General features: G+C 38.7%; 1 protein-coding gene across 1 annotated transcript in view; it reads left to right on the top strand.

Annotated features, from left to right (window-relative positions):
* The window catches only part of SEMA5A (semaphorin 5A), a 108,615-nt gene extending 94,084 nt beyond the window's left edge, over positions 1 to 14,531 (top strand). Inside the window, exons 17-21 of the mRNA XM_015827076.1 lie at positions 371 to 541; positions 3,034 to 3,189; positions 3,830 to 3,877; positions 10,895 to 11,106; positions 12,393 to 14,531. Coding sequence (XP_015682562.1) covers positions 371 to 541; positions 3,034 to 3,189; positions 3,830 to 3,877; positions 10,895 to 11,106; positions 12,393 to 12,512 — 707 coding nt within the window. The 3' untranslated portion in view covers positions 12,513 to 14,531. The remainder of the gene's footprint in view (positions 1 to 370; positions 542 to 3,033; positions 3,190 to 3,829; positions 3,878 to 10,894; positions 11,107 to 12,392) is intronic.
* Positions 14,532 to 16,355: the final 1,824 nt, after the last annotated feature.

Here is a 16,355-nt window from a genome sequence, read left to right as displayed (position 1 = left end):
TTTGTAGTTTTCCATATGGGTGGTGTTATAGTTTTACTGCTTTTATAGTTAGGATAGCATGGGTCTTTTACTTTATACTCTACGTAAGCCATCAGGAGTCTCTGAGTTGCCGTAGGGCAGAAATGTAGAAAACCATAGATTTTAGCGTAGCTGTTGTGATATAATTCCCATTTGGAAGTGATAACATTGGCTTTGGTTTGGGCTTCCTCCCATCTTATCATAATTAAGTTACCTTTCTAGAAGTGATACTTAAGAATATATATTTGTATTTGCGGGCTTGGGGCTTCAGACTTAACTGCAGCGGTCTAGATTATGTGTTTATCCGCTTTTTGAGAAACAACGAACAATAGCACTGCTTTTCTTCTTCTAGTTGATGGAAGTTGGTCCTGTTGGTCATCGTGGTCCAAGTGCTCTGCTACTTGTGGAAGTGGCCATTTTATGAGGACTCGCTCCTGTACAAACCCAGCACCAGCGTATGGAGGCGACATCTGTTTAGGGCTCCACACCGAAGAAGCCCTTTGTAATACAGAACAATGTCCAGGTTTGAAACATCCTGTTGGTTTCCTCACCAATTGTAGAACAGATATTATTAAGAATTAGATTAAATTAGGCAGCCTGTTCGGAATTATTTACTGATTTTGTTTTTACATTTGTTTTCCTTTATACACAAGTTATACTGAGGAAGAGGATGCTGAGATCTTTTAGCTTACCTAAAGCCATAAGTTAGATGGTGTAGGAATATGGAATATGGATCTTAGCATTCCAATCTAGCTTCAAATCTAGAAGTAGGTTTCATTCATCCCATTGGAATAGGCCAAGTACAGGGGTAGGCAACCTTGGCTCTTTTGTGACTCGTGGACTTCAACTCCCAGAATTCCTGAGCCAGCATGGCTGGCTCAGGAATTCTGGGGGTTGAAGTCCACGAGTCATAAAAGAGCCAAGGTTGCCTACCCCTGGCCTAATATGATGCCCTCACCTGTTAATCTAGCTTGGGCCTTGCCTTAGGAGCCCATTGTAGTGCTCTCATGCTCACTGTTGAGCTATAATCCATGCAAACTTGCTCTGAAGATTTCTCAGAATGGAATTGGCCACCACAAACGATAGCATACAAGGCGGAAATCATGTTTTCGTTCATAAAAACTGAGGATGCTGAAGCAGAAAACTCAGCAGTTTTCTGCAAATTGTGTGAGCTGTCTCATCCCCATTAGCAGCCACATGGAAAGCAGTGGTCAGACTGCTTTAGCCATATTTTTCCACTTACATGGCAGGTCTTGCCTTTTCCATTCCTAACTAATTCAACTGTAAAGCTGTAAATGGGGCAGTATATAAGCCTAATGCCATTGCTATTGCTATCCTTTTGCATTAGCTGGTGATAGTACCAGTCTCATTTCATAAAGCCTGTGAAATGTTCTTGCCATGGTAAGACACCTAGTGCTAAGAGGAAGAAGGCTGGATGAAAGATATATCTATAGCTGGGGAGGGGGATGTTGTAGGGCAGAAAGAAGATGGGGACATTTCCCCATTTTTATCATGGGGTCATGATAGTTCTGGCTGCTTCACCAGCTTTCTCCAGATGTTTAGCTTCTAATATCAATCTTTCCCAATTAGTATAGGCCAGTAACCTAGACTAAAACTACACCTTACAGTCAATAAGAGCAGACAGTGCTTCTCCATATTAGCTTCTCCCCAGTTGTCCAGAACTGATAAACTCTCCAATCCTGCACGATCATGATGTTCTTTTCTGCACTTCTTTGCCATCACTTTGTTGTTGTTGTTAGTTGTGAAGTCGTGTCCGACCCATCGTGACCCCATGGACAACATTCCTCCAGGCCTTCCTGTCCTCTACCATCTTCTGGAGCCCATTTAAGTTCATGCCTACTGCTTCAGTGACTCCATCCAGCCACCTCATTCTCTGTCGTCCCCTTCTTCTATTGCCCTCAATCTTTCCCAGCATTAGGCTCTTCTCCAGTGAGTCCTTCCTTCTCATTAGGTGGCCAAAGTATTTGAGTTTCAACTTCAGGATCTGGCCTTCTAAAGAGCAGTCAGGGTTGATCTCCTCTAGGACTAACCGGTTTGAACGCCTTGCAGTCCAGGGGATTTGCAGGAGTCTTCTCCAGCACCATAGTTCAAAGGCCTCAATTCTTTGTCGCTCAGCCTTTCTTATGGTCCAACTGGGAAAACCATGGCCTTGACTTTACGCACTTTTGTTGGCAGGGTGATGTCTCTGCTTTTTAGTATGCTGTCCATAAAGAGGTTGCCATCACTAGCAGCAGCCAATAATGTGGAGCACGAACAAGATGTGTGATAGGAGATTGATATTAATAATAGTTCCATCTTTAAGTGACATGTATGTAAGCCTTTATTCTGGTATAGTGTGTTTCCCAAAAGCTAAAGGTATTTTAATTTAGAGTTGACAGAATTTCTGTATATGCTTCCCCCACCATCTGTCTCCCTTGTATAAAAAAGACTCTGCCGATCAAAATCGAAACATTTGTTCCTGAGAACAGTCCCACTGTTTCTCTAAGGATGTAAGGTGTGGAAAGCAGAACAATTTTGAGCAGAAGAAAGTGGCTGAGAGTTTAGCTTGTTACCCTTCAGGGTAGGTGAGTTGCTGAAACTCATACTGTTGATCCATCCAGATCCAGCAAAGAACACCAGAAGATGCAGTATCAAATATAAAATGTGCATTTAAAAAAATTGCACATCTTTTTATCAACATAATGATGGTCTAAAACAGGGGTCTTCAAACTTGGCCCTTTTATGACTTGTGGACTTCAACTCCCAGAATTCCTCAGCCAGGCAGTGCCTGGCTGAGGAATTCTGGGAGTTGAAGTCCACAAGTCATAAAAGGGCCAAGTTTGAAGACCCCTGGTCTAAAACATAATCATTGCTCCAGTGCATTGATTGTCCTTGCAGAATTAGGTTAATATCTAAAAATAGAAAAGATTGAAGATTGGAATAGGAGGAAATTTAAAGGGAGCACATGGTGAACGGTTGGTCCCTTCATGCGCTGTCGATTTTTGTCTGTTGCAGATAGCTGGTCAGAGTGGTCTGACTGGTCAGGCTGTGGTGCATCTGGAGTCCAAGTCCGCACTCGCCAGTGTAACGTTTTATTTCCCGTGGGTCAACAGTGCTCTGGGAATACGACTGAAAGTCACCCATGTGATTCTGATTCCAATTTAATACCAGGTAAGAGCAAGCACTGATGATACCCTGATGTGATTCCTGAATAAGAGGCCTGGCTAGGTGGCTACACATTTGTTGAAAGTAGACTGAGATATGTCTAAAATGAAGAATTAAAAGCTTGTCTCAGTTCAGTAAGAGGGAGCTGGAGGGAGGAGATGAGGATGAGTTACTTATAGCTTCTTAGTTTTCCAACTCTTACCCCAAATGTTCATGTCAGCCCAGTTCATGTCAGCCAACTACCTTGGCTTTTACATTCTGCTGATATTACTGTGTGGCAGTATTTCTCAACTTTGGCAGCTTGAAGATGTGTGGACTTCAATTCCCAGAATTCCCCAGCCAGCTCTTCAAGCCGCCAAGGTTGAGAAACACTGCTGTGTGGCATACCAGTTTAATAAAATTATAATGATTGGTTGCACTGTCAGGAAAATCTGATCCACCTGTCAAGTCCTTCCCAAGGACCTGGGTTAGGCATTATTATTATGTAGTTACTGGATTTGAGTGCATTATTGTTCTGTCAAATTAGCAACTTGTATTGTGTACTTAAGATATCATTTGAGGAATAATTGGTTTGAAGTAAATGAAATTTACTTAGAACAGATATTCTTCACCATCCAGCTGTTAATTCAATTATTTGCTATTGTAGATATAAATGTTGCAAGAACCAGCAGTATCAAAGAAAAAAGATGTGGTGGTAAGATTCTTTCCTTTTGTCTTATCTGTGATAATTATTCATCTTTTCTCACCCTCAACACTTTCATGAGAGTTTCTTCTATTTTTCTTACACCAGCCAAGACTGGAATTGCACATTTCAAATTTCTGTGACTCTCCTGTGCTCCATTAGTGGAGAATAGATGCAACGCAGTATTTAACCCTTGGGCCTTTTCTGTGCTCTGAGCTTGGTTGTTTTCTTGAAGACATTTCATTTCCAGGAGACCTAACATCGTTGGTGTGTATGGAAGAGTGAAGTTTGCAGATTTAAGTCTATGCATAGGGCTTGCCCTGCCAGTCTTGATGGGGGGTGTAATTTCTTCCTTAATGGTTCCCTGATTAAGGTGTTGTTTCTTCCCTGATTGTTTATCTGGGGCTGTTTGCTGCTTATCTGGGTGTTGGTTGCTCTGGAGAGTTATTCTGGGATTTGGGTTTCGTTCCTTGGCCTTTGGCTATATATTTTAAATGGTATCTAGATGGGGTTTATCTCGGTATGTCTGTTGACTTGTCAGAATGCCAGTATTAATTGTACCATTCACTATTCATGTTAGATTATGCTAGGTACCACTGGGAATCTTTTCATTGTGGCATTGGAAGCAAGAGTGAAGGCAAAAGGTGAAAGAGCCAGAATGGCCCAGATTGAATTTTCTGAAATAATAGTTTCCTACTTCATGATGCAGGGATGGAACACTTCTGTGAATTACTGCATTCATGTTCCAAAATGTATGGACAATTGATTCAGCTTGTTTTTCACCAGCTTTTTTTTTTTTTTTTTTTTGCAGTTTCGATATAGTTGATTATTTGGTTAATTTTATAGATGAGTTTCTTATATTTTTTATTTTTGAGGATTTTTTTTTTTACAACAGTTTTGTCTGTTAGCTGCTCAGGGCCTTCAAGAATGGACGGTATGCAAATGAGCATCTATTTCAAGTAATGAAAATAAGTTTATACTTGCTGAAACTGTTGAAACCATAATCATTGGTTAATAATCATTCCAGCATATTTGGTTGCAATGCGCTACTGAGTTTTTCACCCTACTCGTGACTAACAGAGAGAGAATATGTTTTGGAGAACAGATACTTGTTGTTCTTTATGTTATCAATCTGATACCAAACATCCAGTCTCCCAAAAGAAATTACTTCCTGCTCAGGAGAACTGCGGGCTGTTCAATGTTTGATTTGGGTGGACCCTTGTGAAGAGGAAAGCATAGGTTTCATCGATCAGAAGTTTCTCCAGTGATTTATTACTCATTCAAGCATCTTTCCCAAGAGATATTAGTTGTGAAACAGTTCCATTATATAACAGCTTTTGAGAGCAGCCCCTTGATCCTAGGCAAAGATGCTGCTGCTTTAAAGAGTGGCTGACAGATGCTACATTGGTGATTCTCTGCACTCTAGAGAGCCTTTTCTGACTAATTTCTGAAGTGCTATATAGTGCTATTACTAGGGGTTATGTTCATTTTTCAGGAATAGATTCTCTATTTCCTTCTTCCTTCCATTCATAACTACAACAGAGTAAACATAGTATAGATTTTTTTTTCTTGTATTTCTTTAGAATTGGAATGAATTCTTTCACCTACAGTCTGACTCTTTCCTTTTTACTTCACTATTAGCATGGATTTGTTCAAGCCTTGTCAAGTTAAGAGGGTGGTCACAAGTAGTCATGACATTTGACGATCCCGGTCGTTTTTTTTTTATTGCGTTCAAACCTAAATCTCTGGTAAAGTCTTCAATGAATAATTTTGGCAACTCAGTCATGATGCTGATGGTAGTCAGTATGTGAAATTTTACTGCAGCCACTGATCAAATGGCCAACTGTTTCATCCTTTTCTACTACAAAGGCTGCATTCGCTGTTATTTTACATGTTGAATTTTCACGTTCCTGTAATAAGTTGATAAAGTTTGTTCTTGAGATGTTGAAAGAAAGCCTTCAGTTTCTTTAACACTCCTGATCTGAACCAACTCCATATGGGATTTTTATTGGTATTATTATTTTATCCAGACTATTTATCTATATATTAGCTCAAGGTAGCAAACATATTTAATACTCCTGCCTCCTCATTCCCCCCCCCTCCAAAAACAACCTTCTGAGGTGGTTGGGTTGAGAAAGAATGACTGGCCCAAAAGTCACTTTTAAGCTTTCATGCTTAAGGCAGACGTAGAACTCAATCTCCCAGTTTCTAGGCCAGCACCTTCAACTGGCTGTCCATATAATTGTGGCCTTGCAATCTTGTTCTGCTCTGAAAATACATCTGGCAGAAAATTCAGAAAGCAGAATTCTGTAATCAATATAAAATTTAGCACTTTCCCCTGCTCCCAAAATAAGTAATATACAAAAATTATAACATGTAAACTAAATCAGGTATTGATTTTTTTTTCTCACTCATCTAATTTGTAGAATTTAATCTGTTCCACATGACTGCTGTGGGGCTGAGTAGCTCAATTCTTGGGTGCCTTCTGACTCTTCTGGTTTACACTTATTGCCAGCGATATCAGCAACAGTCTCATGATGCCACTGTCATTCATCCAGTATCCCCTGCACCTCTGAACACCAACATCACCAATCATCNACGCCTACTGCTTCAGTGACTCCATCCAGCCACCTCATTCTCTGTCGTCCCCTTCTTCTATTGCCCTCAATCTTTCCCAGCATTAGGCTCTTCTCCAGTGAGTCCTTCCTTCTCATTAGGTGGCCAAAGTATTTGAGTTTCAACTTCAGGATCTGGCCTTCTAAAGAGCAGTCAGGGTTGATCTCCTCTAGGACTGACCAGTTTGAAAGCCTTGCAGTCCAAGGGACTTGCAGGAGTCTTCTCCAGCACCATAGTTCAAAGGCCTCAATTCTTTGTTGCTCAGCCTTTCTTATGGTCCAACTTTCACATCCATACATTGCAACTGGGAAAACCATGGCCTTGACTATACGCACTTTTGTTGGCAGGGTGATGTCTCTGCTTTTTAGTATGCTGTCCATAAAGAGGTTGCCATCACTAGCAGCAGCCAATAATGTGGAGCACGAACAAGATGCGTGATAGGAGATTGATATTAATAATAGTTCCATCTTTAAGTGACATGTATGTAAGCCTTTATTCTGGTATAGTGTGTTTCCCAAAAGCTAAAGGTATTTTAATTTAGAGTTGACAGAATTTCTGTATATGCTTCCCTCACCATCTGTCTCCCTTGTATAAAAAAGACTCTGCCGATCAAAATCGAAACATTTGCTCCCGAGAACAGTTCCACTGTTTCTCTAAGGATGTAAGGTGTGGAAACCAGAACAATTTTGAGCAGAAGAAAGTGGCTGAGAGTTTAGTTTGTTCCCCTTCAGGGTAGGTGAATTTCTGAAACTCATACTGTTGATCCATCCAGATCCAACAAAGAACACCAAAAGATGCAGTATCAAATATAAAATGTGCATTTAAAAAAATTGCACATCTTTTTATCAACATAATGATGGTCTAAAACAGAGGTCTTCAAACTTGGCCCTTTTATGACTTGTGGACTTCAACTCCCAGAATTCCTCAGCCAAGCAGTGCCTGGCTGAGGAATTCTGGGAGTTGAAGTCCACAAGTCATAAAAGGGCCAAGTTTGAAGACCCCTGGTCTAAAACATAATCATTGCTCCAGTGCATTGATTGTCCTTGCAGAATTAGGTTAATATCTAAAAATAGAAAAGATTGAAGATTGGAATAGGAGGAAATTTAAAGGGAGCACATGGTGAACGGTTGGTCCCTTCATGCGCTGTCGATTTTTGTCTGTTGCAGATAGCTGGTCAGAGTGGTCTGACTGGTCAGGCTGTGGTGCATCTGGAGTCCAAGTCCGCACTCGCCAGTGTAACGTTTTATTTCCCGTGGGTCAACAGTGCTCTGGGAATACGACTGAAAGTCACCCATGTGATTCTGATTCCAATTTAATACCAGGTAAGGGCAAGCACTGATGATACCCTGATGTGATTCCTGAATAAGAGGCCTGGCTAGGTGGCTACACATTTGTTGAAAGTAGACTGAGATATGTCTAAAATGAAGAATTAAAAGCTTGTCTCAGTTCAGTAAGAGGGAGCTGGAGGGAGGAGATGAGGATGAGTTACTTATAGCTCCTTAGTTTTCCAACTCTTACCCCAAATGTTCATGTCAGCCCAGTTCATGTCAGCCAACTACCTTGGCTTTTACATTCTGCTGATATTACTGTGTGGCAGTATTTCTCAACTTTGGCAGCTTGAAGATGTGTGGACTTCAATTCCCAGAATTCCCCAGCCAGCTCTTCAAGCCGCCAAGGTTGAGAAACACTGCTGTATGGCATACCAGTTTAATAAAATTATAATGATTGGTTGCACTGTCAGGAAAATCTGATCCACCTGTCAAGTCCTTCCCAAGGACCTGGGTTAGGCATTATTATGTAGTTACTGGATTTGAGTGCATTATTGTTCTGGCAAATTAGCAACTTGTATTGTGTACTTAAGATATCATTTGAGGAATAATTGGTTTGAAGTAAATGAAATTTACTTAGAACAGATATTCTTCACCATCCAGCTGTTAATTCAATTATTTGCTATTGTAGATATAAATGTTGCAAGAACCAGCAGTATCAAAGAAAAAAGATGTGGTGGTAAGATTCTTCCCTTTTGTCTTATCTGCGATAATTATTCATCTTTTCTCACCCTCAACACTTTCATGAGAGTTTCTTCTATTTTTCTTACACCAGCCAAGACTGGAATTGCACATTTCAAATTTCTGTGACTCTCCTGTGCTCCATTAGTGGAGAATAGATACAACGCAGTATTTAACCCTTGGGCCTTTTCTGTGCTCTGAGCTTGGTTGTTTTCTTGAAGACATTTCATTTCCAGGAGACCTAACATCATTGGTGTGTATAGAAGAGTGAAGTTTGCAGATTTAAGTTTATGCATAGGGCTTGCCCTGCCAGTCTTGATGGGGGTGTAATTTCTTCCTTAATGGTTCCCTGATTAGGGTGTTGTTTCTTCCCTGATTGTTTATCTGGGGCTGTTTGCTGCTTATCTGGGTGTTGGTTGCTCTGGAGAGTTATTCTGGGATTTGGGTTGTCTTCCTTGGCCTTTGGTTATATATTTTAAATGGTATCTAGATGGGGTTTATCTCCGTGTGTCTGTTGACTTGTCAGAATGCCAGTATTAATTGTACCATTCACTATTCATGTTAGATTATGCTAGGTACCACTGGGAATCTTTTCATTGTGGCATTGGAAGCAAGAGTGAAGGCAAAAGGTGAAAGAGCCAGAATGGCCCAGATTGAATTTTCTGAAACAATAGTTTCCTACTTCTTGATGCAGGGATGGAACACTTCTGTGAATTACTGCATTCATGTTCCAAAATGTATGGACAATTGATTCAGCTGTTTTTCATCAGCTTTTTTTTTGCAGTTTCGATATAGTTGATTATTTGGTTAATTTTGTAGATGAGTTTCTCATATTTCTTATTTTTGAGAATTTTTTTTACAACAGTTTTGTCTGTTAGCTGCTCAGGGCCTTCAAGAATGGACGGTATGCAAATGAGCATCTATTTCAAGTAATGAAAATAAGTTTATACTTGCTGAAACTGTTGAAACCATAATCATTGGTTAATAATCTTTCCAGCATATTTGGTTGCAATGCGCTACTGAGTTTTTCACCCTACTCGTGACTAACAGAGAGAGAATATGTTTTGGAGAACAGATACTTGGTGTTCTTTATGTTATCAATCTGATACCAAACATCCAGTCTCCTAAAAGAAATTACTTCCTGCTCAGGAGAACTGCAGGCTGTTCAATGTTTGATTTGGGTGGACCCTTGTGAAGAGGAAAGCATAGGTTTCATCGATCAGAGGTTTCTCCAGTGATTTATTACTCATTCAAGCATCTTTCCCAAGAGATATTAGTTGTGAAACAGTTCCATTATATAACAGCTTTTGAGAGCAGCCCCTTGATCCTAGGCAAAGATGCTGCTGCTTTAAAGAGTGGCTGACAGATGCTACATTGGTGATTCTCTGCACTCTAGAGAGTCTTTTCTGACTAATTTCTGAAGTGCTATATAGTGCTATTACTAGGGGTTATGTTCATTTTTCAGGAATAGATTCTCTATTTCCTTCTTCCTTCCATTCATAACTACAACAGAGTAAACATAGTATAGATTTTTTTTCTTGTATTTCTTTAGAATTGGAATGAATTCTTTCACCTACAGTCTGACTCTTTCCTTTTTACTTCACTATTAGCATGGATAAATTAAGGACTTGTTCAAGCCTTGTCAAGTTAAGAGGGTGGTCACAAGTAGTCATGACATTTGATGATCCCGGTCGTTTTTTTTTTATTGCGTTCAAACCTAAATCTCTGGTAAAGTCTTCAATGAATAATTTTGGCAACTCAGCCATGATGCTGATGGTAGTCAGTATGTGAAATTTTACTGCAGCCACTGATCAAATGGCCAACTGTTTCATCCTTTTCTACTACAAAGGCTGCATTCGCTGTTATTTTACATGTTGAATTTTCACGTTCCTGTAATAAGTTGATAAAGTTTGTTCTTGAGATGTTGAAAGAAAGCCTTCAGTTTCTTTAACACTCCTGATCTGAACCAACTCCATATGGGATTTTTATTGGTATTATTATTTTATCCAGACTATTTATCTATATATTACCTCAAGGTAGCAAACATATTTAATACTCCTGCCTCCTCATTCCCCCCCCTCCAAAAACAACCTTCTGAGGTGGTTGGGCTGAGAAAGAATGACTGGCCCAAAAGTCACTTTTAAGCTTTCATGCTTAAGGCAGACGTAGAACTCAATCTCCCAGTTTCTAGGCCAGCACCTTCAACTGGCTGTCCATATAATTGTGGCCTTGCAATCTTGTTCTGCTCTGAAAATACATCTGGCAGGAAATTCAGAAAGCAGAATTCTGTAATCAATATAAAATTTAGCACTTTCCCCTGCTCCCAAAATAAGTAATATACAAAAATTATAACATGTAAACTAAATCAGGTATTGATTTTTTTTCTCACTCATCTAATTTGTAGAATTTAATCTGTTCCACATGACTGCTGTGGGGCTGAGTAGCTCAATTCTTGGGTGCCTTCTGACTCTTCTGGTTTACACTTATTGCCAGCGATATCAGCAACAGTCTCATGATGCCACTGTCATTCATCCAGTATCCCCTGCACCTCTGAACACCAACATCACCAATCATCTCAACAAACTGGACAAGTATGATTCTGTAGATGCCATTAAGGTAAGGAATCAATGATGGCCATGTGTTGTCAAATGAAGATACACAAATTCCATTGCAAATTAACAGAATAACAGAACTGGAAGGGGCCTTTGAGGTCTTCTAGTCCAACTCCCTGCTCAGGGCAGGAAACGTATACCATTTCAGACAAATGGTTGTCCAATCTCTCCTCCAGTGTTAGAGCACTCACAACTTCTGGAGACAAGTTGTTCCACTGATTAATTGTTCTAACTGTATAAAAACCAGCAGCAATGAAAGTTAAAACAGAAAAACCTGGGGCCACAGCCACACTTCACTAGTGCTGCCTCATTCACAACCCATTCTGGCCTTGCCCTACTCCATCACCTGGGGGAAGAGCCAGGTTTTAAGGGCCCTTCAGAAGGACAGAAGATCCCAGAGGAAGAGGGTTCCATAGGGCAGGGCAGGGGCTGTTATTAGCCATGTTGGCCTGAGTTAAACCTTAGCATCTTCTGAGAAATCAACCAATGTCAAACCGCTGCCATAAAATGGAAACTTACTAGATTTCCAGTGTCACAGTCAACTCCACAATCCTCCGGAATTCTAATTTTGATGAGACAGATGGACATATTTACATAATTCGTAGAGCTTTTTCAGTGGATTTAATTATTTGACGTTTGTTTTAGCCATGCCTGTTTTTGGTAGAGTGACCTCAGGTATACCATACAGAGTATTAAGTGTGGTTCTCAATTACAAGAAGTAGGTGCGTTCCTGGTGTACATAAAGGAACAGCTTTAATACATAGAACTAGCATTAGAACTGATTCTGTTTCTAGAGTTGATCAGGCAGAACTTCTCTTGAATTATATGGCAGCACTTTAAAGCAGCTTTCACATCCTGATTATACTTGCTGACTTCTAAAGCCATCTGTCATGTCATACGGAGTCTGGTATGCAAATTCTGTGGCATCTCTAGTGATATTCAAATCTTTAAAATGTTAAAGTGATGTAATTTATGGTTTCCTTCTCATCATCCGGTTTATATATTTTTCAACAACTATTTGTCATATTATTCAAACTACTTGTTCTTTCGTTGCCCTCAAATTGACAACAAAATGTCAACGAAGTAATTGTTTTTAAACCCCTTCCTATTTTATTTGATTATATCTTTTTACTTGATTTCCCTTTCTCTTTTTTCATATTCCCAAATTGCCACCATAATGTTGCTTTTCTCTCTCTTCTCTTCACTGCACCCCATACATATTCATTTATTTTAATGAGAATTTACTTTAGTATTTACTAAACACTTTCCCTTTTCTTATTCTTTTCCCAGGCTTTTAATAAAAATAATCTCATCCTAGAAGAGCAAAACAAGTACTTCAATCCACATCTCACTGCAAAAGCATATTCCAATGCCTATTTTACAGATTTGAATCATTACGATGAATATTAAAAAGGCATCTGCTTAATTTCATATGGTTCTCCAAGATGTGAACCCTCTGTGTGAATATCAAATTGTTAATACCATGTTGTTGCCAGCTTTAACACAACAAAAAGCACTCAATTATGTTGGTACAATCTTGCAGTAAAGAAACAACTTTGGTAATGCAATATTTGTATTGTGTTGTACATTGAAGCTAGACAGACAAGAAATGAAACGTTTTGTATAGGATACTTTGAGGCTTGCTACCATCCTACTAATTCATCTCTTCAGTTTCTCAGTTATGTATGGGAAGGGCCATAGACTGCCTACGGGACACAGCATTCTCTTCCATGAATGGAAGGCCAAGAGAGAAGATAACAGATTATTGAGTGAAATTACTCTTAGCAGCAGAAGCCTTAAGTACTTCCACCCTCCATGCCAGACTAGGATATTGATGTGGTTTATGTCCTAAAGAAGCTGGTAACTGGTATGGCTACACCATCATTGTTGCAAGCAACGTAGCTGGCAGATGCCACAGAGGAACAGAAAAACAAGCAACAGAGCAGATCTAGAAATAGGCAGGCATTGTTGTTTCAGTCGGCCAGGATGGGACGATTTGTAGAAAATAAACAAGGGCTCACTGAATTCTGCATGATATTGGCATAGATAGAATCCTGGACCAAGCAGGAATATCTGCATCTTGGGCACCACTTTGCAGCCTGTATGTAAGGATCCACCTGGAATGTTCATTATGAAATTGACAAACTGTTTTATATTTTTGTTGCATTTATGTACTGAAAGAAAAGATTAAAAACTGCAAAAGGGAAACCAAAACAACAACAAAAACATCACTCTAAGGCATATCAAACTTCAAATAGCTCATTTCTTAAACCCAGCCCTAAACTTTCTGTATGGAATGACATTGTTCAATCTTTCTATTACAATTCTAAAGAACCAGGGTGATACTCTCTTATCTTTCAAAAGAGTAAATTGTTTTGCAATACTTTCTGTCTCCTTATCTGCTATTAAATTGTTTATTCCCTAGAATATTTTAGCCCATTAGAATTTCATTTGAAAATTACTTTTTATATTTTTTACACTGATAATTTTTCCCAAAAACTTTCTGTGTACCCCTTGTTTTTTAAATGTTCCCCTAGGAGGGCATATCTCTCAGTTTCTAAACTCTGCTATATTATATTTAAGTTTGTTGTATATCCACCAGATTAAACTCCCACCTCCAAGTTTCAGAACTAAATTTAGTTGAAAAAGTATCATGAGCCAACAAAGGGCCCCAAGTTTTATTGAAATCTCCAGCCTTAATTATCCACCACTAAAACAAAAATAAAAACGGTACTTATTAATGAATTAATGAATATAAAATATATAAAGAATATAATATGGTTGTTAAAACTTTTAAATGCCAGTATTTAAAAAGTACCTAGATCACTACACATTTTGAAGTTTTGCTGATTTAAATTACTCCACCCTGGCAGATTTTGAATTTCCAATCACAAATACTCGACCAAGAAATCTTTTGAATAAAATATATCTCCTGTATAGAAGAATATAGATTGGGGGGGGCAGTTGTTTAATAAAGTTTTCAATTTGGCAAGCAATTGTTTTTTTAATGTCCATCTAAGATTTTTTACATTCCACGATAAAGACAACATACTTTTTTAAAAAAGAGAAAAACATTAAAATATAGCCAAGGAATTTAAAAAAATTGAAACATCCTATTTAGGAACAAAAAACTCAATAATAAATCACAAGTACAAAAAGAGAAAAAAATAAAAAAATGAGACAGGAAATTTAAAAAAACTGAAAAGAAATTAACTAATTATAATCCTAGTGAATGAGATGTGTTGAATATATATATTCATATATACAGAAAAGAGCACCCCTCATCACAAATCAAATGGACCGTCAATCTCTGAAAGAAATAAAAATAAAAATATTACCTATAAAAACAACTTAGCTACGAATAAGCAATGAACATCTGTATAGCTACTACATCAAAAAAACAGATAAACAACCCTTTAGAGCAGACTCCAGCAATGAACAAAAAAAATGGAAAAAGAATAACTTGTTTAATTCCTTGAACTTGCTGAATGATTTCATTTATGGAAGCTAATCTGGAAAAGTAATGATCATCTTTGCATTTCAATTTGAAGACTTCATTTGCTGAGATTAAACGCAGGATAAGAACCCATGCTATACTGTAAATCCTAAGAGACTCGTAACAATAAGAGTGGGCTTTCTCTGCTGAGCACAAATGGAAACCTCCAGTTTCAATTTCCAGCCTGACTGCAAATCAAGTCTAAACTCTCCATCGTAATTACCCTACACTGACCTTACTCAGTGTTGTCAGGAATGTTTAGAAATGGTAAATTATTTCTACGAAATAGACCTTATAAACAGGTCGCTTCATCTTGAAGATCCTTTCTTAATTTCAGCAGATGGCTTCTGCCTGCCTGCAAATCCACTCCTGCTTTTGCCCTGCTTTTCTTAAGAGCAGATGGAAAAGCACAAGTGCTTCTATTTTTAATACTGTTTTAAAAATCAAGCTGAAATGTAAAATGGTGACATGTATTAAGCAAACCATTATTATAATTTGACCCTCTACTTTTTGTTTTTTTATCAGGGAATAAGTCCAGTGCACTGTGGGAGTGATTTCTGAGTAGATATAAGTATTGTGCCGTACAATAAGTGAACTTTTCATCAGCATGTAAATACAGGAAGTACTTACTTGTATATAAAACTTATTTTTATCCTGGCAGATTTAGAATCAGCCTGGGGAAAAGAGCTAGCTCTATTTTGCCCCAGCTCGCTGCTGCCTTGTCACAAAGCAGCATTATCCATAGCGATACCACTGTCTTTAACAAATAATTCAACTATTCTGTTCCTATGAACTTAGGGTTTGTATCAAATATGTTGGCCAACTAGGGCCAGAAACCATAAAATATTGTTCACTTCCTTAAGGATTCATCAAATAAGAAGCTGCCTCTTTTACATTTATATTCTCTTGGCTACATGCCTTTCATTTGACGATGAGGATCTCAGGTCATCTCTTTTCCTACAATCCAACCAGCTTGAATTCAAGCGTGGGTGGCACAGTTTTACCTCATTGCAAAAGGCCTCCTTCCTGACAACATGGGAATGATTATTACCCATCAATAGTGGGCATGCAGTTGCAAAGTTGCATTTAGATGTGGGGAGAGCCTGTTTTTGTAAATTGAACAAGTGAGCAGAGCTGTGGCTAGGGCCACAAATGAAATCTTGTCAGCTTTTTTTTTGTCTATCTAAAAACTTTGTCTTATCAGATAGACCAGACCCAAAAAGTGATACTATACGTTATTGGTTGGCTGCAATAATAGAATGTTGCAAGATGCTTTGTGCTTTTCCCCCCTTCCTCTCTCTTCAATCCCACCAAGTCAGGGAGGGCTATCCTGACTCTCTTCTTAATACTACCTCTGTAACAGGCACCTCCTATAAATATAGATGTCTATTAATGTATCATAGATGCTAGTGTTGCATTTGAAATCTTCTGATTGCATGCAGTTTAACAAGTGCCATGGAAAGGATTGTCTTAACTCCTACTTCTGTTGCCTAATTCTCTTCTGATCCTACAAACATCTTGGACTTTGTGAATCAGGGCAGAACCAGGAAGCAGAATCTTCCTTTCCATGAAATAATAGGCTTCATGGAGGGCAGAGTACATTAGAACACACAATGGATTAATATCAATGTGGAGGATTAAAGTATCTGACTCTCTCCTTAAGGACACTTGTGGAAAAGTAGCAGTTAACTTTTCCCAAGGTATGTTTACTGCACCCACCATTATTCCATCAGGAAAATGGGGGCAATGTTCACCCA

The sequence above is a fragment of the Protobothrops mucrosquamatus genome, unplaced genomic scaffold (assembly GCF_001527695.2).
Source record: "Protobothrops mucrosquamatus isolate PMUCROS unplaced genomic scaffold, P.Mucros_1.0 scaffold_213, whole genome shotgun sequence".
NCBI lineage: Eukaryota > Metazoa > Chordata > Lepidosauria > Squamata > Viperidae > Protobothrops > Protobothrops mucrosquamatus.
Note: the sequence above shows the minus strand (reverse complement) of the source record. Positions and strands in the feature narration are given on the sequence as shown.